Source organism: Gymnoscopelus braueri, assembly GCF_963280865.1.
Source record: "Gymnoscopelus braueri genome assembly, chromosome: 16".
Classification (NCBI taxonomy): Eukaryota; Metazoa; Chordata; class Actinopteri; order Myctophiformes; family Myctophidae; genus Gymnoscopelus; species Gymnoscopelus braueri.
Window position 1 is genome coordinate 51,396,563 of NC_137616.1, and position 23,602 is coordinate 51,420,164.

The window sequence follows — 23,602 nt, forward strand, 5'->3', positions numbered from 1 at the left end:
TATATGCTAATTGGATTCCTAGATCACCAAAACATGGGGTTAGGCACCAAAATTACTTGTGTAGGGCAAATAATGAAGGAGTAATGGGCTTTTAAGGAACTGGTGGCGGCCATCTTGGAAATTTAACATTTCTAATGATCAGATTTTGGTAAACTTTTGATATGTTATTAAGTACACCTGATACTACAATAAACCAAACCTATTGTTCTAATTATTTTTGGGTCAAACCATATTTGCACCCACCTATAATGTTTTATTTCCAGAGAAGGGGTATGTCTAAAGTCTCATTTGCAATAAAACTGTACTAGATTTCTCCACACAACCACTGGTTATTGTTTAATAGCATCCTAGGATATGCAGTAACAGCTCATTTGACATAAATGTATGTTTTTTTTCTAAATGAGGGAAAGTAGAGGTGTCCTCACTACAAAAGTACAATTTCCGCCTAAACTAAATGTATGTTTAAAGGACTATATTTCAGTATTTCTTTATGTAAATTACATTCTACTTACTCTTTGGTGATGTAGGGTAGACACCTGGTTCATACCTCAGCAAATTTGATGAAGATAAGAGTGAGCATTCTCAAGTTATAGCATTTTTGGTCACCTTTGCCCTATTCGGATTTGCCTTTTTTAGAGATTGGGGTAGTTCTAAAGAATAGCCCAAAAAACTAATTTTGCCCCAAAATAAAATTTCACAACAATCCATTTAATTAATGGGAGACCCTAAAGATAAGAAAAAACATGGTTGTGTTTTGTTCTAACTCGGGTGGGGGTATCTCAAAAACTAAGGGCTTTTTTGAGGACTTGCTACAGGACTAACTTTGACGACCAGATCTTCTGCCTATTGTGAGACCTTTGGAGGAGATGGTGTCTAACGCTTGCCTGAGGACGTAGTCAACGACAATGACAAAGAGAAAAGGAGCAAGTGTGTCACCCTGAAGGATGCCTGTGGTTGTCTGGAATTCCTTTGTTGGTTCATCAATGCTCTGCACAAAGCAGATGCTGTACAAAAATCTACAAAAATGATGGAAGCTTTCTTTTTTGATACCCGAAGTTCTTCGATTATTCTCATTAGAGCAAGAATCTGTGCTAGAGTTGATCTTTTCCTACGGAAACCGTTTTGGTTCCTACGGATTACTGGGTCAATATGAGGTGTTATCCGGTTAAGCAGAAGGGAATTGTAGATTTTGGAAGCAATGGTTGACAAGCATATACCTCTGTAGTTCCCAGGCTGCTGGAGGTCGTCTTTCTTGGGTAAAGGTATGAGGCTAGATATGGAGAAGGCGGTGGGTTTGTTGCCCTTGCGTTTTTCGTTACAGGACATGATGAGCTCTTCATGAAATAATTCATGCTTCTATATGAAGGCAGGAATACCGTCGGATCCAGGTATTTTTGACTTGCCGATTCCTGTGATGATGGACTGCAGTTCATCCATTGAAAAGGGGTCTGTCCTGATAGGCAGTTTGTCAGAAACCTTTAGGTTATAGAATGGAGCGCTTAAGTCGACACTGGCTGCTGATCGGGATTACCAAGGAGTTTACTGAAGTGTTCATACCAGGTGTTCAATACATAGATTCAAAAGGATATGTTAATAATCAATAAAGATGTCAAAGTCAGGAGGAGAGATGTGTGAGGACTGATGATTCAGCTTCATGGTCAATGGAGCCGATCACCAGCTGAATCCACCTAGTTAAATAGCAGATCTGCAAATCGTTTCTTTACATAATCAATACAACATTTGACTAATTAAACACATAGTTTTACATAATCAAGATAAAGATGTACTAATTAAACTTTATTTTACAGTCAAACCATGTGATTGACTGATGAATGTAATATAATCAGTTAAACAGAATGTTTTTTAAATGTGTATTGTACATAATGATCTCAGCTGATGGAGCACATCTTCTGAGCACATCTTCTTTCGTCTAATTCCTTCTTGTATGTTTCTTTGAATTCATTGATTTGCTCTTCTGCTTGTTTTCTGGCCTCATCTTCATATTCTTTTTTCTGTTTTTCATATTCTTTCTGACATTTCTGTCGTTCCTTTTCTTCTTCTTCTTGTCTGCTTTGATTCTCTTCCCTTATTTTCTTTTCATGTTTTTCTTTTTCCTCAAGCTCTTCCTCAAGCTTTTTTATTCTCTTCTGATCTTCTTCTTTTCTCTCTTGATCTTCCTTGGTTATTTTATTCTGCAATTGTTCTTGTTCTTTCTCCCAAGCCTCTTGTTGTTTTCTCATTTCTTCGGCTCCTGATATTTTCTCTCTCTCTAATTTCTCAATTTGTTCTATCCTGTTCTTACGTTCAATTTCCTCTTCTTTCTTCCTTTTTCTGTCCTCCTCTTCCAATTGTTCCTGTTTTTTCTCTCTCTCCTCCTGCTCTTTCTTAATAGAATCCTCCTTTTCTTTAAGTTGTGCCTCTCTTTTTTCTCTCTCCTTTTCAATCTCAGCTTCCATCCTTGTATTCAATGCTTGAATGTGTTCTTCATGTTTTGTTTTCAGGGCCTCCATTTGTTTTTTCATGGCTGCTTCAGCTTCTTTGAACATCTCAGTGGTGTAGCATCCCCCTCCATTCTCCTTCACCATCTCCTCAACCTTCATCAGCAGATCACTGACTTGCTTACGGTTGTTTTCATCATAGTTGTTGAAGACGTGGTACCTTCCTCCACAGTCATCAATCAGCTTCTTAAATGCTTCATCACAATCCACTCTGATGTACTCCTTAATGGACCGTTTCTCATGCTCTAATGTGTCTCCTCCTGTGAAAAGAATGATGGTGAACATCTTGGAATTTACTCCAAAGGCTTCCTGGATCAGCTTCAATGACTCTTTATCCTCTGGTGTGAGTCGGCCAATTTGAACCACCAACAGGAACACATGAGGCCCCGGGGCCAGCAGACCGATCCATGTTGCCATCTCCTGATTAACCTCTTCCTTGGACAGACTTGTATCACACAAACCAGGTGTGTCGACTACAACAACAGGACGGCCATCTACTTTACCATCTGCTTTATCGCAACACTTGGTGACTGACTTTTGAGAGGCCTTGGATGGAAATCTATTCTTCTGACCCAGAATAGTGTTTCCTGAGGCACTCTTTCCATTGCCTGTCTTCCCTACCAGCACCATCCTGAGGCAATCTCTGCTCTGGTTGTCGTTATCATCTGAAATTTAAAGAGATATTCAATTACTAGTACAATTGTTACATAGTTAAAACTGAAGTTTTTATTTTGATGGGTCCTTTATTTTTGCCAGGACAGTACCATTTGATACGCAAAACGGTCCACATAAAGTCCAAATGAAGTCAAGGTTAAAAAGGAACAATGACAGGTTTCTTTTAAGGTGGTTTATAAAACACCTTTACATTTATGCCAAGGTGATTCTAAAGTAATCTGCAGCTCATTGTATGTTCAAGCTGCATAGACAGACAAAGCTGTTTTGATCTAGCACAGTAGTTGCTGGGAAATTTGAAGACTAGAGAGGGAATGTATGTGCAAAACAAGGCCTATTAAATAATGTGCATTTTACAAGCTACCCGATTTAACAAGTGAAGTGCAGTGGTGAGCCTGTCTGACTTTTTAAACAGATTATCAATATGCACAACAGATGAAATATGACACACAAAAGCCAACAAACTAAATACTCACTTCTGCAGTTTTTTCCCAACTTTTTAAGCTCTGCCTGTAGCTTGGTGATGCGTTTTGTATGGGCCTTGAACAACATGTCTCTTGTGAAGCAGGGTGGTCTATCCTCCAGGGGTCTCATCTTTTCTACAGCATCCAACAACTTAGGAACGTGTGTGCTGTCCTTAATGTTGAAGACAATGGATTGGATTCCAGGGGTCTGGATGTCTGTGTCTTCATCTGCTGGAGTGGTTGAATCAGACTCTACAGTACGCAGAACCATGATGAAGTCATTGACTTCAGAGCTGAATACATCCTGGAGGCTCTGTAACTCTGTCTTCTCGTCTTCATCAGTGAGAGGACCCAGAGGAACGGCCATCAGGAAGGCATGGACGCCCTCAGGATCACAGAGAGAGACACATGTCCATGCATTGTCAATAAATGCCTCTTTAGATGTTTCACACAAGCCAGGCAGGTCCACCAGGTTCACCCAGCGCCCACGCACCTCCTCCTGTCTCTGCACACACTCTGTAGAAGGACCAGACCCTGGACTGTCTTTGGTTTGATCCAGAATGGCGTTGGCGGCAGAAGTCTTCTCAGCTCCTCTTCTGCCACACAGCACCAGGTTCACTGTAGGTGAGTCAATATATGAAAAAATGTCACTTAACCCCCAACAAAAATTATACATAAGGTTTTAAATGGATTCTGGTAGTATTGAGCAGGCTGAATAACATACTAAAAGTTTACCAAAATATACTACAATAAATTGAGATTTTAAGCTCCCGGCTGCCATTTTGAACGGCATATTGGAAATGACGCCTTTCAGGAAGGTATATTTCCCTACATTTGTAGTATGTTCTTAAGCATGTCTAGAGGTACCAGAATATGTTGAAAAATCCTTTGCAACATTTTTTCCATTTGAGATATAGCCATTATAAGCTCCCCGCAGCCACCTGGGACGCCATCTTGAAAATGGCAGCTTTCTGTTGAGTATATTTTGGTAAACTTTTAGTATGTTACTTAGCATGCCCAATGCTACCAGGATCCATTGAAAAACCTTCTGTATACATTTTTGGGGGTTAAACCTATTGACTCACCTACATTACATTACATTACATTACATTACATTACATTACATTACATTACAGTCATTTAGCAGACGCTTTTATCCAAAGCGACTTACAATAAGTGCATTCAACATCGGTAGGAACAAAGCTACTAATCACCAGAAGTATTAAGTGCATTCTCTTCTAGAACAAGCAACTAAGAGTATACCTAGCTAAGTAAAAGTGCGATATATCAGTTACCTACTTTCATAAACAAAGACAAAATAGGAAAATCAAATGAGCAAGAGCTAAAACAAGTAAGTGTATCGAATAAACAATATCCAATAAAACAAGAGTTCGTACAACTAGTTAACTCATTGAGTGCCATTAACGTGTTTCGTGTGTTTTTACCGCTATGGCGCAACGTGCCAATTACGTGTTTGATGTGTTTTTGAAAAAAAAGTTTAAACAAAAACACCTTCAGAACCGAAGATATCATTATCTGAAGATTTGCAGCTCCATCCACTCCTTGTTTAACTTATAACTGAAAAAGGCTGTAGGCCTATCTTGCTTTCTAAGCACTTTTTTTTTACCTTGAAAAAAACTCTGGCACTGGGACAACATAGCCAGAAATAATTCTGGCAATTCTGGCACTCAATCAACAAGTAGGCAAGGCGAAGAGGAAGGGTAGTGTTTCCTGAAGAGGTGGGTTTTCAGCCTACTGGGACAAATACAATTGTGTGGTTGGGAGGAAGATCATAGATTCAGGGAGCTACTTCAGACTGGTCTGGACAAGCTCTGGTCCATAGGTTCTCCTTAACGCTATGTGACTTTTCAGGCATTGCCCGGATACGCCCGGTAGCACACTCTCGACTGTAGTAAAAATAAAAAATACACTTTCGCTGCTCACCAAAACAAAGACGGTTTTAAGACTTTCCTTGGTGAGAACACTCTGAGCCCCCCACCTCATGTCTGAACTCTTTTTGTCCAGAAAAGAAAATGGTTACTGCGCCCCCTACATATTTGGTCAATGGAATTTTCTATTGCATTGCAGTAACATAAATATGCTTCAGCACTACCTCTCTTGATCTTGACTTTCAGTATGAGTACAGACCGTGAAAGCGCGGCCTCACGATCCTTCTGGCTTTTTGGGTTTTAAGCGGGAGGTGTCAGAAAAGTTACCACAGGGATAACTGGCTTGTGGCGGCCAAGCGTTCATAGCGACGTCGCTTTTTGATCCTTCGACGTCGACTCTTCCTATCATTGTGAAGCAGAATTCACCAAGCGTTGGATTGTTCACCCACTAATAGGCAACGTGAGCTGGGTTTAGACCGTCGTGAGACAGGTTAGTTTTACCCTACTGATGATGTGCTGTTGCAATAGTAATCCCGCTCAGTAGGGCGGGGACAAACGACGCTCTCTCTAGGTCGTCCTCAGACGAGCCCTCCATCATATGGAAGCTTGGGATATGGCCTTGGTGTTTTCACCCAGTTCAGTAATCTTCTTCGCTGATGTCAAGAGTGTACCGCTGGCCAAAATGCAAAACCTCCTATCTGAAAAATTAACATTGTTGGGAAAATGAAAAAGAAAACTACAAAATGTTGTATCTTTTTTGCACAATGCTATTTTTTTATGATACCCATCACATAATTCACCGTTTCTGGATTTCTGGATTATATTACAATATTATATGTTAATTACACTGATCTCATATTGCAAATGCAGATAGGAGGTTTTTCCCCACTTTTCCTGGATAATTCTGCAGATAGGAGCTTTTGCACTGTGATGTTAAATGATTGCATAACTAAATAATGATAAATAGTACAGGCTGTAAATACATATATTTACAGCTGCAAACAGTTGCATCAGTGGTGTGTTCTAGGTTTGTTTTCTGAGGTATACAATAATCATTCCCTGCACGAGGTGTGCGCGGTCGTGGGTATACGCTAGCGCATTTTCAATGGATGAAATGGTTAGTAGACTGTATACGCTTTTTTCCAAAAACAACAACAATTAGGTGGACTACAAAACAACTGGCCCAGGCACCCCTCGACATAATCCCCCCTATACCCTCAACTCCACCACCTGAAATACCCCCCCCACTCCCACAACCCCCATTCCCCCCAACCAGCACAACACACCCCCCAAACCCTCATGCCCTCCAACTCCCCTAACTCATACAACTGGATCACCAACCTTGTGTCCGGTGTGGATAGTGGAATAGTATGTAAGATCATTTAATGTCTTAAAGAGCCTATAAGCAAGGAGGAAAGACGGATGCCTTGACCCACAATCACCACAGCCAGGGAGGAGATGAGCGCAGCACACAGGGACTTTGTCGCTGACCAAAAAGGAGAGGGTCTGAGGGAGGAATATAAGCGGAGGAAGGAGGAGCTATATCAAGTGTATGCAACTGGAACAACGGGAGCTGACCCAAAAGATCAGGGACATTAAAGAGGTGCATGTTAACCAGAAACATGGCAAGAGCTGGAAGCTCATCAATGACATTTCTGGCAGAAGCTCTTCTCAGACTTCCAAGATATGGGGAGAAAGCGCAGAGGAACGAGTTGAAAAATGGTACCAGCACTTCGAAACACTCCTAGGAAATCCTCCTTCAACCGAAGAAGAGGATGATCCGATGCTCCTGTCTTCCATGTCCTTCCCAAACCACCATGGATGAGTACCAGAGGGCCAAGGCTACTATCAAGTGAGGCAAGAGCTGCGGGGAAGATGGAGTGACAGCAGAGGTTCTGATGTATTTGCCCATAGACGAGGTGGTGTTGGATTTTATCAAGCACACACGTCTAGCAAGCTGCCGAAGCTGTGGAGCAAAATGATCATCGATCCAGTACCAAAGTCAGGCGAACTCACCAAGGCATTAGCCTGAGCTCACAAGTTGCCAAGGCGGCTAACAGGAAGATCCTCAACCGTCTTAGACCCTGTAATGAGAAACTCGCAGAACGGCTTCCGCCCGGAGCGAACAGCAGGCAGGCAGATACTGGTGCTGAGGAGGATACTGGAAGGAGTAAGGAGCGGAATCTTTCAGTGGTGATCACCTTCATGACTTCCAAAAGGCTTTTGGCACCATCCACTGGGGGAATCTGATGAACATTCTCCGGGCCTATGGAGTTCCTGAGAAGATGGTTCAGATGATGGAGACAAGCTACTCGAGGCAGTCCAGGACTTTTAATAACCTGGGCCTGGACTTCTTCAATGGAACAGGACCTGAAGGTCCGGGGGGCACTTGACTGGAATGCCTTGCATGGGATGAGGAGAGTGTGGAAATCAGACATGGGAGAAGACCTCAAGAGGCGGCTGTTCGTATAGCTACAGTGGAGTCAGTACTGCTGTATGGGGCTGAGACATGGACCGTCACAGCACAACAGGAAAGGGCCTTGGATGGAGTCTACACAAGAATGCTATGAATGGCACTAGGAGTCACATGGACGGACCACATCAGAAATGTGGTCCTCTACAGGAACCTACCATGGGTCACAGATAAAGTCAGAGAGAGAAGGATGAGGCAGGGCACTGCGTCAGGGACCCATAACTAGTGGCAAGCAAACTAACACTATGAGAGCCAACCCAGGGCAAAGCCAGGAGAGACAAGAAGTGCACCACCTACGTAGATGCACTTCGGCGTAACAGCTTAGCCAACAATACTGTAGAGCTCAAGACCCTGATGCTAGATAGGAGAGTGTGGAGGGCAGCGATTCAGGAGTCCCAAGTTGGTGTTGGCTAGACCACACTCACACATCGCATCGCAAAGACCCTATTCTATATGATCCGGCCTAACTGACCCATGCCCCCCCTCAACATTATCCCCCCATACCCTCTACCCCCAACTCCACCACCTGCAATACTCCCCCACTCCCACAAACCCCATACCCCCCAACTGCCAGCCCACACCTCACAACCCCCATAACTCAAAACCCCATCCCACCCCATACCCTCATACCCCCAAATCCCACCCAACCCATTACCCCCACTCCCAGAACCCCCGGTCCCCATGCCCCCAACCAGCACACCACAACCCCCAAACTCCACCCACCCAAGCCCTCATGCACCCCCACCCCATAACCCCCCAACCGCCACCCCACACCTCCCACACCCCATAACTCCAAACCCCATCCCACACCCATACCCTCATACCCCCAACCGACACAACACAATATTCTCACAGGGTTGTTGGCTGCCACGGTGTTCACGTGTGATTTTGATCTGCATTTAATAAAAAATCACGACATGGACGTTCACATCTAAGCAGCAATGACAACCTCTAACCACAAGTTCAAAATGTTCAATGCCAAAACCTCCTATCTATACCTAAAAATGACCTCCTATCTACATAGATGCACATAGGAGGTTTTTACCTAGAAACAGTTAGGCTTACAAACAAACATTATTTAGTTAAATAATGCTTTTTTATGTTCATTTTGAGATCAAGACATTCTACAGTACTGTATCAAGTATTACCATTAATTTTTTTTATCAACTCACACTCTTGGTGTGATAAAAGTGTCACCACCTGACACTAATCATTAGCAATCAACAAGGCAATGCAATTAACTTGACAGAGTTACTAACAAATACTTAACTAGTAAGGGGGGAAGACACTTTTTTATTTTGAAAATAATAGATGACTACAAACTGAAAGACATTTAGACGGTCTACATAACATAGAATTCCCAAGTTTCAGCTCTGTCTGCTGCTCAACTAGTTCTGGTGCAGATAAGAGGTTTTGCGCTTCAACATTTTAGCACTAATTGGCACTGAACAAGATAGGAGGTTTTAGTCAAATGACTTTTTCTGACAAAATGAGGGGCGGGACTATCTTGCAGACAGACTGAGCATGTGCAGCATAGCCTATAGTCCTCATCCACAGTGAAATCCGAAAATCATGAAATTTGCACATAGGAGGTTTTGCGTTTTGGCCATCGGTACGCTGGTGTTGAGCGATAAAACAGCGAGTGGTAAGGCTGTGCGAGACGTCCTTGAATGGATTCCGACCCAAAGTCATAACACCAGGTGTCCATGAATGGTTGGCTTTACTATGCTGATAGCGGACTGTGGGGCGCAACTCCTCGCAGTCCCGGTTTTAATTCAGAGTTACCTTCTCCTAGACAGGTTGCCAATATGGAAGCTTGGGATATGGCCTTGGTGTTTTCACCCAGTTCAGTAATCTTCTTCGCTGATGTCAAGAGCGTACGCTGGTGTTGAGTGATAAAACAGCGAGTGGTAAGGCTGTGCGAGACGTCCTTGAATGGATTCCGACCCAAAGTCATAACACCAGGTGTCCATGAAAGGCTATGAGCCCCATCTGCCCATGCATTTTAACCCTTAGCTGGGACAGTGGTTGGCAGACGCCAGGGCGTGTCCACACACCGGTGGGCCTGCACGTCATGCCTCTGGGGTCCACTGCTACTCCGAGATCCCCTACAGATTAGCCTGGGTATGGCGTATCCGTGTGTGGCCACGTGGAGGCACTGCAGGAGTCTTGGTGGTGGAGAGGCTGTGACGCATCACACACACCCTGTGCGCAAGCGCACACACGCACCCTTTTCTATTTCCCTCCCTGCACAGAGATTAATTCATTTCATGTAACCATACTTTTTTGTCCTCTCCCATTACCCGCAGTCCGTTTTAATTTTAGTGAAACGAGTCGAACGCATTCGGTAAGTAAAGTGACGTTGCGCTACTCTCCGCACACGGCCGCCAGTCGGGACGAACGGTGCATACACGGGGGGGCGGACGACGTGGTCGGATGAAATGTCCTCTAACAAGCACATAAGTTACATTTCTGGCATCTAACTCTCATTGATGCTTCAGTAGAATCCTATGAGCAAATGACCATGCTGATAGTCAAATAAATGTATCATGTTAATGTCGCCTCTGTCTGTTTCCTCAACTTTGTGTTACACATGCACCGTTCGTCCCTCCCTGTCCGTAATGCACCGAGTGGCGTAATGCACCGTTCGTCCCTCCCTGTCCCCCCGGATGTTTTGCTAGCTAGCACAAAAGCTAATGAATATTTTCCAATGGAACCTTCACTGAGAGTTAGCCCACAGATTAGCCTAACAGACAAAATCCATTTACAATCGGCACCAAATAAACACAGCAGTACAAATGGAAAATACTCAAATAGGGTATTTTTTACTACAGTGTGTAAATAAAAAGTGGCTTCAACTCTGCCAATTTTGATCCGAAAAAATCGTGTCTGATGTTTTCGACCGAGGACGAAGAGGGTGACGTCGCCGGATGTGACGAATTTTAAGTGTAGCATGAGAAAAGGTCCGACTTGCAACCATCCCTCCGCGTCGTTCGTCCCGGTTTTCCCCTACGAGAGGAACCGCAGGTTCAGACATTTGGATGTTTGAATGTGAACGAAACCAATTAACTTCCTGAATAGATAGATCCCTTCAGTCAGTTCAGATGTGCTAATGAAGTGTCCCCCTCGGTAAACTGTGTAGATTAGGACATCAATCAAATGTTTACATGTTTATTGAACTGTAACTGTTCACTAAACATTGTTGTCCAGACTACTACAGACTGTAAGTTAAAGTCAGTAGATCAGTCAGTTGTAAGGTGTGAAAAAGCACATGCAACTCTCTGTGGGGCGAGTGTGGAGTTCTGTTCATGTTTGAATAAAATTGTGACGCCACCCTTGGCTTAGGACGCAGTAGCACGCGTGTTTTAAAGAATGAAACACTTTGGTATTTTAGTTTATTTGCTTGGACCAATACAAAATCGTAATAAACGGCTGACATTTGTACTTTTAAGGCTACAGTGTGGTTTAAGTTTAACTAAATTAAAATACAAAAAGTGGTGTTTCATTTTGGTGTAGCAAAATTAAAATACCAAAGAAGTCTTTCATTTTTTATATTATTTCTCATGAGTGACACCACACGCTACTGCGTCCTAAGCCAAGGGGGCGTCACCATTTTACTCAAACGTGAAGAGAACTCCACACTCGCCTCTGTGTGCTTAAATCCTTTGAGAAATCATATCAATACAGATGACCACTGCACAGCAGGGGGCTTACAGGACATGCAGTAGGCACAAGGGTATGCTTCAAATAAACTCTATTTAGACTGTTTTGGTTCTCATATTGGTCTTATTTAATATTAAAGCATGAACAGGGCTTGCCTGCAGAGCGGTGCACACACAGCCATCATGACATTTTGTTCTAATGAGCAATTTATTATGAATGGCTTTGGGCATGTAATGAGCTTTGGCCTCCTCAAAGTAATCCAACTTTATATATCACTTTTCTAGTGATAACAGTCTAGGATAGCGGTCTATCCTGTAAAACAGTTGTCTCATGATTTAGTTGGACTTCTCCATAGACAAAAGCTTCTCCAAGAGAAAATCGGACAGCTGGTGTTTGAATGAGATGAGCCACACATTCACAAACAGTCACACACTTTACTGGGTCTGCATTTTTAGCACTGTATTCAGACAAAACAAATGTACCGAGAGCATTACCTCCAATTCATTTGCGAGCAAAGCTTTACAAATGAGTATTTAGTATCGCCTTACAGTAGTAGACAGTCTATTCAGAACTGTAACATCATCAAACAGAACTGGAGCATATTACACAGTGATCCAACTATGGAACAACTGTTGCCTGAACTTCCCACTTTTGTCACTAGGGGGAGCCATACCCTACAGGATAAACTAGTGCACAGCCATCAAAGACTTCTTGGCTTCACTAACCTGTTGGTAACTTTACTCGCTGTCACTGTTGTCATTGTAGCTGTTTTTATAAAACAAATAGCTAGATTGTTTACCAATAAGACATTTAAGATGAATAATTTCGCTAACTTCAACACTTCTTTTGTAGCATACTGCCTTGAATATCCATGTTGTTGCTTCTATGTAGGAGAACAAAAAGGACAATTTTAGACCGACTCAGTGAGCACAAAACTACCGTTCACACAGACAAACCAAATTATATCAAGTCATCTCTAATGACATGAGAGGCAGTGACAGACTAAAAAAAGAAAACTCCCTCTATAACAGAAACCTTTTGGTCACTTTAAACTTCAGGACTGAATGATGACGTTTATAGTTTTTTTGCTGTTCCTCTCGTGTCCTTCCTCCCTATAGATCTAGTTAACCACACTGTTAGACCTTGATGAAGACCTAAAGAGTTGCCTTGCTCAAAACAAACTCATGTTTTTTTCACCTGAAGACTGATTCTTTCCTAGATAGTCTGCACCACTGAAGGACAAACACTGCTTCTTGGATGTTTCATATACTGTATATATACTGTATAGCTGTTCCACTAAAGATCTCCTGAACCTCTTCAGACTCCACCTCAGCCCATAGCACTAGTTCTAGCCTTGATGACCTTGCAGTCTTATGTAAAGGTTAAAATGTTATTCAGATAGCATGTTATGTAGACTGATGCCAGGTTCACCTGTAGACGTGGAATCCTATAGTTTGTATAGTTTCAATGTACATATTTTCTTTTTTAATATAATATACTGTTTAGACTGATGATAGGTTCTTGGTTTGTATGATTTTAGATGTATTACCTCATGTTTACCTGATTTACTGTAAATCACTCTGGATTAAGAGCGTCTGATAAATGCCTAAATTGTATATTGTGTTGTATATTGGCCCCACAAAGTGCTTCCTTCCTTGGTGTTAAACATAACTTTACAAATTAATTTCATCATGTGAGACCAAGTGTGTTCAGCTGTATCAGAATACATTATTAAAATTATAGGCTATACGGTCATTAATAATATTCCTGTAGGTGTTGCAAAAATATAAAATCTTTACAAATAGAACACGTTTTACTCACTTAGAGGAGGAAAGTCCTTGCTGCTGGCCCGTTTCAGAGGTTCCATAGCCTGACCCTCTGTTAACCATATAAAAGTAAGACAAATACAGGTCAATCAATATTCAAAATCACGTCCTATGTCATGTGTCTCTTCTCAATATATTCTGAATATTTTAAACCCTTTCAATCTCAGTTAATTCCTGCACCAGTAGAGCAAATGATTTAACATATTTGTCTGGTTTCCAGGCTACTGTAGCACCAGCTGCTCTTTCTTGACCATGTGTTGTAGTTTGCAGGTTTTGCCATGGAGCTGAAAATAGATTGGTGCCATGGTTTGATCCTTAAAAAAATAAATAAAACCTAAACGTCCTTGTTTCCTTTAAAATGTGTTATTTATTAAAACTATTTTTGTTATTTATTTTTGTTTTAACTTTGAACAATACCCAACCTCAGTGGTTCTCAAAGTGAGGTCCGCAGACCCCCAGGGGTCCTTGAGGGGGTTCCAGGGGGTCCCAGGTAAGATTAGTTAACCCATTAAAACCGGGAAAGCGTCTGTGTCATTTTAGATTTTAGCTATATATACAGCAACCTACGTTTTTTTCAGATTTTAGAACAGTGGTTTAGACAGGGGTTCTCAAAATAGCAGATATACAAAACATTTTCAGATGGGGGTCCACAGCCAAATATATATCAATTTGGGGGTCCTTGGCACGTGAAGGTTTGAGAAGCACTTTAACCATATACACATAGGCTATTTGAAAATCTAACAAATGTGAACTTTTTCTTTGCACATTCCGTTCAATGTTGGTTAAGCTATGTCACTGATCACTATTAAGTATTTTTCAAAGCTCATTGGTTCACAACCACACAATCCCAGATCGCTGTTCCAGGCAATTGAGTCTGTAATGGGCCCCCCACCAAGTCAGCCTCTAGAGGCCTCGCTAGAAATGTGCAATAAGTTTGTTTCCCATTTTGTGGACAAAATAGAAGGCATCAGGCAGAGGATCCCTCCTGCTCCCACTGACCGCCCTAACTGCCCCGTATTAACAGCCAAATTCCCCCAGTTTGAACACATTTCCATGGAAATTCTAGAAGATACAGTCTCTCATATGAACTCCACCTCCTACCCGCTTGACATCATCCCCACCAGATTCTTTAAAGAGATCCTCCATACCGTAGGTCCAGAAATATTAGCCATTATAAATTGTTCTCTATCCACTGGTTCTTTTCCATCAAGTTTTAAGATTGCCCTGGTCCAACCGCTGCTGAAAAAAACCTCACTGGACCCCCTGATTTTAAATAATTTTAGACCAATTTCTAAACTTCCATTTTTATCAAAACTTTTGGAAAAGATTGATTGGAACTGCTTGATTTTATGAATTTGAACAGTATCTTTGAGGTTTTTCAGTCTGGTTTTCGCTCATTCCATAGCACAGAGACGCCTCTTCCCCTCCAGTCCCCCTCACCTGTGGGGTACCGCAGGGATCTATACTAGGCCCCCTCCTGTTCTCTATCTATATGCTCCCCCTTGGCAATATTATCCGCAAACATCATTCAGTTTCACTGCTATGCAGATGACACACAATTATACATCCCACTACCCGGTGTTACAGGTAATCTGTCCAGTCTCTTGTCCTGTCTCTCTGATATAAAGAGCTGGATGGCAAATCATTTCCTACAAAAAAAAAAACAATTAGAAATTGTCATCTTTGGTCCCCCAAATGCTACACAACATATTGTCTCAGAGCTTGGTAGTCTATCCCCGAACGTGAAGGAGGTGGCCCGTAACTTGGCTGTGCTTTTCGACTCTCTTGTCCTCTCTTTTATTCCCCAAGTGACACGAACTGTTCAAACATGTTACTTCCAGCTAAGGAATATAGCTAGAGTCAAAAGCTTCCTTTTTTTAGAAAAGGTAATTCATGCTTTTATTTCATCTAGTTTAGACTATTGTAACTCCATCTATTCTGGCCTCTGTAAAAAAAGCAATATCCCGTCTCCAATTGGTACAGAACTCAGCTGCTAGACTTTTAACCAACTCCAAGAAACGTGACCATATCACCCCCATTTTAGCTGCTCTTCACTGGTTGCCTGTTAATTTTAGAATTGATTTTAAGATTTTACTTATGACTTTTAAAGCTGTGAATGGACAGGCCTCCCGTTATATTTCTGACATGCTGGAACCAGATCCGCAGATAAGGCCCTCCTGGAAACCTCCACACCCCAGCTCATCTCAAAGGGTGGAAGGGCTTTTGCATTCCGGGCCCCTAAGCTCTAGCTGGAACGCCAGAACTACCTGTTGACCTAAGGCGGGCAAAATCAGTGTCATTTTTACTGCCACTTTTGTTTTATTTTAGTGTATCTGTATGGGTTTAATGTACATTTTTGTACATTAAACCCACAAACAGACATTAAAAGTGGATTTCTGCACCTGGCTTTTGATGTTAACAGTGTCATACACTCATACTTTGACAAGCCCCCAGCCCCCCAGCTTAAAACCACTTCCACAACACCTTTGATAAAACATCAAGACCATACTGCAATGTAGAAATACTCTGTTACAAGTAAAAGTCTGGAATTCAAAATGTACTTGAGTAAGAGTACAAAAGTATTGGTATGAACATGTACTTAAAAGAATAAAGTACTAATTATAATGTCCCATTTCAAGCTCTTAAAATGAATGAAAATCTTTAGAAAATATCAGATCTACAAGCTCACAATGTGTCGCACCGGTGACACGTTGTGAGCTTGTAGATCGGCTATTTTCAAATAGCCAAAGCTTAAATAGGGCTGAAGTGATTAATGTATGTTTAGTTTGTAATAATAAATCATTTAAAAAAAAAGAAAAGTTTTCAAATTGTTGTAGTGGAGTAAAAGTACAATAATTGCCTCTGAGATGTAGTGGAGTAGCACTAAAAATTGTAAATACTCCAGTAAAGTAAAAAAAAATAAAAATACCTAAAAATTGTACATAAATACAGTACTTGTACTTAGTTAGTTAGTTACTTAGTTACTTTACACCACTGGAAATAATAAATACAGGGTGCTTTATGTATGTACCCCAGAGAGGATATAATTTATACTCGAATTTAAGAGAATTAAATAAACTAGACCATACCCGGTGAAGGGCGCAGGCGAAAGTAGTTTTCATAGACCTTGCTGCTTGTTTCTCACGCGAAACCTGGCAACGTTATCTCCCATTGTTTGACACATAAACGCTAATAATAAGCAGAGATTTGATGAAATTGAGAAACGGGCTTCGCAGTTAAGTTCAGATGGTAATGGTCAATGGCTGTGTGCAAAATCAGAGCTATTGCTCCGGCCACTGAGGAGAACCGGGCAGCTTCACCATGACACCACCGACCACCCACCCACCACGACAGAGGTTTGTCAAATTATTGTTTTTATAATGTATTGGATACATAATAAACATATAGTAATAATAATAAATTATACATTTGGATGCATCCTGCTCCGTAATACAATACAATGCACTGCTTTTCAGTTCATCATTCAAGTTTGAGCCAATAAAAAATATGTGATTATTATGCGATTAATCGCGCAATTAACTACACAAATCACACACACACACACACACACACACACACACACACACACACACACACACACACACACACACACATACATACATATATATATATATATATATATATATATATATATATAATATATATATATATATATATATATATATATATATGTATGTATGTATGTATGTATGTATATATATATATATATATATATATATATATATATATATATATATATATATATATATATATATATATATATATATATATATATATATATATATATATATATATATACACATGGTGTGTGGAAGTTAACATTGATGAGGTAATGTCTAACTGGACTCACCATGTTCCACCAACTGGGGTTGAGGTTGAAGTTTCAAGTATGCTGAGTCAGCCATGATGTCAGACTGCTGGACTCACAGGAACCATGCAACTGTTGGTTTGTTGGGGAAAAACAAAGACATAATATATATATATATATATATATATATATATATATAATATATATATATATATATATATATATATATAGAGAGAGAGAGAGAGAGAGAGAGAGAGAGAGAGAGAGAGAGAGAGAGAGAGAGAGAGAGTGAGAGAGAGAGAGAGAGAGAGAGAGAGAGAGAGATGCACACTAGCCTGGTAAACCCTCCCTCCGGAAATCTCAATTCCATTTCATTTCAGGAGTGAGTCTGGCCTGATCCGCCTGTCTGCAATATTGGCTGTGCTGGAGTTGGGCGGGAGTAATACCGTTGACTGACAACCCTTCAGCCAATGATAATTTTTCCCTTCAGCCAATCAGCAGTTCACCAGTCTTAATGTGACGCGACGGGACTTTTGAGACAGCCATACCCAAAATGGGTTGCCTTTTTCGGGTACAATGGTGTCCACTGCCCGCCCCTACCGGTTCTCTAATTATTTTTTTTTAAATAGGCTTTGTCATGATCAATTGACCACATATATGAAGTTAAACAACTAAATTCTATCCAAACGATATCTTATAAGTAAATTCCGTGCCTCAAAATAGAAGTTAGAGAGCTTTTTGAAGTAAAAAAATAGCGGAGAATTGGCCGCACAAGAAAAAGATGGCTGCCGTTCGTGTTTTGGGCTCACTCGAACTCGCCACCTGATTGGCCAACGTAAGCTGTCAATCACAGAACAATGAGCGACGACGCTGATAGGCCCGGCCGTTTGGCATACAGAGCCAATATTGCAGAAAGGCGGATCATGCCAGACTCACTCCTGAAATGAAATGGAATTGAGATTTCCGAGGGAGGGTTTACCAGGCTAGATGCACACAACACTACACCATGATCTGGTAACACCCAAATATAGAACAAACATGGGAAAATTGTCATTCTACTGCTCTGCTACCATAGTGTGGAATGCCCCTGTCCATTAAAAGATGTGTAACAATGGTTTATTTCAAAATTGGCCTGAAAAAACATCTATCAGGAGACCACAAGGGGAGGTAAATGTAATTTTCCCATCTATATATATATTTATATAATATTACACATTGTGTTTGTATTTGTTGATGATGATGATGATGATGTACTTTTATTTAGTAAGACATGAGAATCACAGTACATGGAAGTACAAATTCACAATACAAGGTCTACTAAACTGGAAGACTCAGTTAAAGGAGAATACCGGACAAATTAAGTGTTGTCTTTGATGTCTCGTTACTCACCTATTGACGTGAAAAGTGGCGTTCTTTTTTTTCCATCGATTCCCCTGTCGTCATTTTGGTTCACACTGGTTGCTTGTTTCAAGAACCTGGCAACACGAGTTGCCAGGTTCTGGAAAGAAACAAGCATCCAGTGTTAAATCGTTCGGCAGTAGCGCTAGCCTCTCAGGCTAGCTACTCTCATGTTTGACTATCATGAGACTCCACAATGACTAGCAGCAGTAGAGAAAAAAACAACTTTGCATCGGTTATAATAGACGAATCTCCCTAACCCACGCGCTCCCATTATGACAACGGAGGGGGTTTAAAAATGACGACAGGGGAATCGATGGAAAAAAAGAACGCCACTTTTCACGTCAATAGGTGAGTAACGAGACATCAAAGACAACACTTAATTTGTCCGGTATTCTCCTTTAAGCACGCAGCTTGTTTAAGATGAGAACCCCATGCACACAAATCATGATGATATATAAGAGACAGACAGATATACACACTACTATACAGAATGTCATACAATCAGCTTTCAGTTTATGGTATGAAGAGAGAACAAAAAAATATACAAAAGAAGAAGCTGAAAGAGGGGGGGGGTAGGTTAAGACTTAGACAGGGGCCATTTTCGAATTGCAGCCTCCTGAAGGTGTATCTTTAGGGCAGTTTTGAAAGTGAGTAGGGTTTTACACTCCTTTACTCCTTTTGGTAGGGCATTCCACATTTTTGATGAATAGCATGAGAACGAGTTCATTCCCTTAGTTGAGCCAAATCTGGGTTGAACATGATTTGTGGAGCTGCCTCTGGTGTTATGATCAGGGACTTCATTAACATTTTGGAAGTATTTTGACAAATACAGGGGGATCCCAATGTTGTGGTGTATCTTGAAGACCAGGCCCATAGCAAGTTGCTGTACACTGTCCTCAACCCTAAGCCATCCAATCCTAGCAAAATGAGCAGGGGTTAGATGGGTTTTGTGATTGAGGCCAAGAAGTAGCCTTACAAGTTTGTTTTGGGATGTTTGGAGCCTTGTTTTTAAGGCCTTGGAGGTGTTGTGATACCATGAAGTGCATGCATAATCATAATGACCTTGAATGAGGGACATGTATTATTTTGGTAATTGTGTATGCTACAGTATGTTGATTAAGTGAATGCATAGGACCATGTGGAAACAATGCCCCCAGGACTATTTTGTGTTATCCTTTTAGCTTTAATGTTACTGTACCACGTGCTGATTACATTTCTGACTAATAAAGTATTCAATCAATCAATCAATCAGTCAGAAGGGCCCCTTTCTGCTCAGGGCCTCAACAGACTCAACAATAGCCGAGCACAAAATGCTTAATATTTTGTTTTCTTGCCCACGGCCTCTGGGCTGGACCTTATGTATGTTCTAGGTCTAGAATGGGTATCTGCAAACCTTTTGGGCATTAGGGGCCCTATTCTGGGCCGAAGTCTCTAAAGCCACTAATATGTGATATAGGACTGGGCAAGGGGCGTTCCCCTGCAAAAGTTGCTATTCTGGGACACCTGCCTTACCCGCAAAACACCTGCGCTACCCGTTACATTATGCATAGGTGTGGTTTGGGCGTTGCAATGATAAAACCAATCACCGTAAACAGATGCCATTACCTTTAAGAGAATACTCCACAAGCCATTATCCCCAATCCAATCTTACGCACTCCTATCTCCCTGTCTGCAGTGTTGCCTGGTCTAATTATTTATAAGCCACATTTGGGCTTGTTTTTTCTGAAGTTGCTTGTAAATAATGATAGAATGGTTGTGAGCTTGTAGATCGGCTATTTTCAAATAGCCAACATATATGCACATTGTTTAATGGACAACATACATAGGTTTGAAGTGCTCATGTGGCCTATTATAGTCGCTTCTTTTGGGCTTCTTTTCATAGACCTGGTTGCTTATTTCTCTCGCAAATTCTGGCAACACCTCTTCAGCTCTGCAGCTGCACCATGGGGATTTATCATGGAAAACATACACCACACGTTTGGTTTCTAAGCTCTGGCATTTGATTGCCTTTCAATAAAACCACATCTGATAGACATACGTATCACCTACATGTTACTGATTAGAGAGAATTTTATATTTGTGTAATCAGTTCATGTGTGTAATGTGGAGAGCATGGCATCGCGTGCAGCACAATTTGTCTTCTTTGAATAGACTATCATCGTATAAACACAATTGACACAAGGAATTGACACCCTCCCTTCTGCTGATTATAGGAAAATGGCATATGTAGGCAAGACATCCCGGCTCTGCGCACCAGGATTACTGAACACAGGAGTAGTATAAGAACAGGTGATGAACGTAATCCTGTTGCTGCTCATTTTAAAAAGGCTGGTCATAATCTCAATAATTTGCGATATGTTGGTGTTGAGAAGGTTGAAAAGCCACCCAGAGGTGGAGATCTCGAAAGGTTACTTCTCCAACTTGAGACCTATTGGATTTATCTCCTCAATACCATGTCTCCTAATGGTCTAAATGAGGAATTTGATATCAAGCCTTTCCTCTAGTTTATGTTTTTTAGCTTATTTTTGGGCGGTGAAACCGCCCCTATAAGTGAGGTTTGGAAAAATGTACAAATATCCTGCGCTGTGAAACCCGCCCCTATAAGTGAGGTTTGGAAATTTGTACAATTATCCTGCACCGTGATTGGCCAATCACAATCTATTCAGGACTGTGATTGGCCAGTGTCACATGACACATGTGCATAGTCCTATATAAGAAACCATAACTTGAAAAAAAACATAGATTGGTTTTTTTCAAGTTATGGTTTCGTCCATCATAAAGAGTGTTTCAATAAATGTATTTATCTTTTGTACATGATTGGTTGACTCCATTCAGTATTGTGATTAGCTAGCAAGACACCGCCCACTTCACACAGGGTGTGATTTTTTGTTCCCTCATAGGGACATAGATTCATTGTGGGCTAGCCCTCTCTCTATACCCAGTCAGTGGTCTAGGGGTAGTCTATCTGGTGCCTTGTGCAGAAGATCCCTGGTTCAAACCTCACCAGGGACACCAACACAACAACAACAACAACAACAACAAAACCCTATCATGGATAGGCCTATATACATTATATCATCATTTATGACTTTTAACTGTTCTTATTGTTGTTTTTTCAGAAAGTGATTTACTGGCTATTAGTGTCTCATATGTTAAATTAAATTAAATGTGAAAAGTGGAGTAGACAGGTTTTTTGTCCCTGGGATTGGAGTAGGGTGTTTTTTGCTCCTCCTGACTCCCAGGTGTTGTATATCATCATTAGCCAATGTTTGTGTATATATATATGATGCTTTTGTCTGTCATTATAATAATTGCAGACCTAGAAGGTCGAAACGTTGCAAAAATAAAAAGTGAGTTTCTTGGCGCTTGAGAACAGCGGACCTTCTTCTTCTTTTACTCAATATAAAAAAAAGGCCAGATAAATTACAAAAAAGGTGCATATGGGTTTTGTTTGTTTTTACCCCTTTTTCTCCCCAATGTAGTCGTTATGCTAATTGATTCCTCTCCACACACATCTCTGTGTCTTGTCACTGCTGTAACCTACTGACTCACCTGTCAGCTGATCGAGGAGCCCCCACCGGGAGGAGTAGAACCCACAACCTCCCGGGTGGTGTCAGGCCCTTTACCACTGCTCCTCCTGTTCCTGCTGATGAGACAAATACATTGTTAAAACACTGCATAAACATCATAGTTGTGTTATGTTTCATTTCAGCATCAATTCATTCATTAACAGGTTAACAGACTCCTCTCTGCATCATTGTGAACACAGCCTCTCTACAGTGGTGGAAAGAGTACCCACATGTTTTACTTAAGTAAAAGTATCAATACTGCAATATAGAAATACTCTGTTACAAGTAAAAGTGCAGAATTCAAAATTTACTTGAGTAAAAGTACATACCGGTAAGTATTGGTATCAAAATGTAGGGGAGAGCCGCTAAGATTGTAACATTTTTCACTTTTCGGTCTTTTACTCTGCGATCGTTTTACCTACATATGTAATATTTTCAAGCAAAGAACCTACACATGTCTGCTATCATAAACCACTTAAAGTTTTTCAATTGATAAAACAGGTTGTGAGTTATTAAACCGAAAGTGGACGCTGTTCCGACGTTACATTTTAAGCGCTTATCAGACTAATTGTAACAGCCATAGTTACAAAAGTAACACTGCTAAAAAACGGCATTAAACAAATCGTTTTCAGCTTAAATCAATTATATTCATTTCAAGCAACTGTTTTACATTGTTTTCATACCAAGGATGGGATAAGATAATGTATCAAACATAAGGAATTTATTAAATATTACCGGATGGCAGTTTGAGTAAATTCCATGGGAAAATCCATTGATTACACCTAAACAGATGGCCGTTACAATCGGGTCGCTCTGTGCTCCACTGCTTTGGCTTTGTTTACAGAACAGAACTAACGTGCATAGAGTAATAAAACGATGTAAACTGATGAAGAACAGATACATGCAGACAACCATGTGGATTTTAGCTCGACAACATTAAAGGAAAGATTTGTAGACCAAAGATACTCAAGGTGAATTTTTGTACTAACTTTAAGATAAATCAGTTTTTCTGCGATAACTTTCTCTAGTCTGGATGAAAATACTTCCTACTTCCTGGGCACGTTCATTACAGCACTGGTCACATACTGATGTGATGACGTTATGAGAAAATTGACCAATCAAGAGAAAACATGCTTGTTGCAACCATGACGTGTTACAATCTTGGCGGCTCTCCCCTACTTAAAGTACCAAAAGTAGAAAGTAGTCAATAAGCAGAATGTTTCAGGTTTTCAAATGTATAACAATCTTTTGAAAATAGCAGATCGGCTTGTAGTTACTAAAGTTTTCAAATAATTGTAGTGGAGTAAAAGTACAATAT

At 40.9% G+C, this 23,602-nt stretch overlaps 1 protein-coding gene across 1 annotated transcript; it reads right to left on the minus strand.

Moving 5' to 3' along the window:
* Nucleotides 1–1,887: 1,887 nt before the first annotated feature.
* On the minus strand, nt 1,888–22,363 carry LOC308103535 (GTPase IMAP family member 8-like). Its single transcript, XM_080453548.1, has 5 exons — nt 22,268–22,363; nt 17,357–17,446; nt 13,481–13,537; nt 3,647–4,252; nt 1,888–3,163 (listed from the first exon to the last, which is right to left on the minus strand). Exons 2-5 carry the CDS (start codon nt 17,409–17,411, stop codon nt 1,890–1,892), a joined length of 1,992 nt encoding a protein of 663 aa, XP_080309674.1. The 5' UTR covers nt 17,412–17,446; nt 22,268–22,363; the 3' UTR covers nt 1,888–1,889.
* Nucleotides 22,364–23,602: the final 1,239 nt, after the last annotated feature.

What these genes read in the sequence shown, in the direction of transcription:
- LOC308103535 (XM_080453548.1), bottom strand. Translation starts at nt 17,411, where the DNA reads ATGGCTGACTCAGCATACTTGAAACTTCAACCTCAACCCCAGTTGGTG. An exon ending in CAAGGACTTTCCTCCTCTAA is followed by an intron (nt 4,253 to 13,480) that starts GTGAGTAAAACG and finishes ACTCACCTACAG; the next exon opens with TGAACCTGGTGCTGTGTGGC. An exon ending in GTTGGGAAAAAACTGCAGAA is followed by an intron (nt 3,164 to 3,646) that starts GTGAGTATTTAG and finishes TTTAAATTTCAG; the next exon opens with ATGATAACGACAACCAGAGC.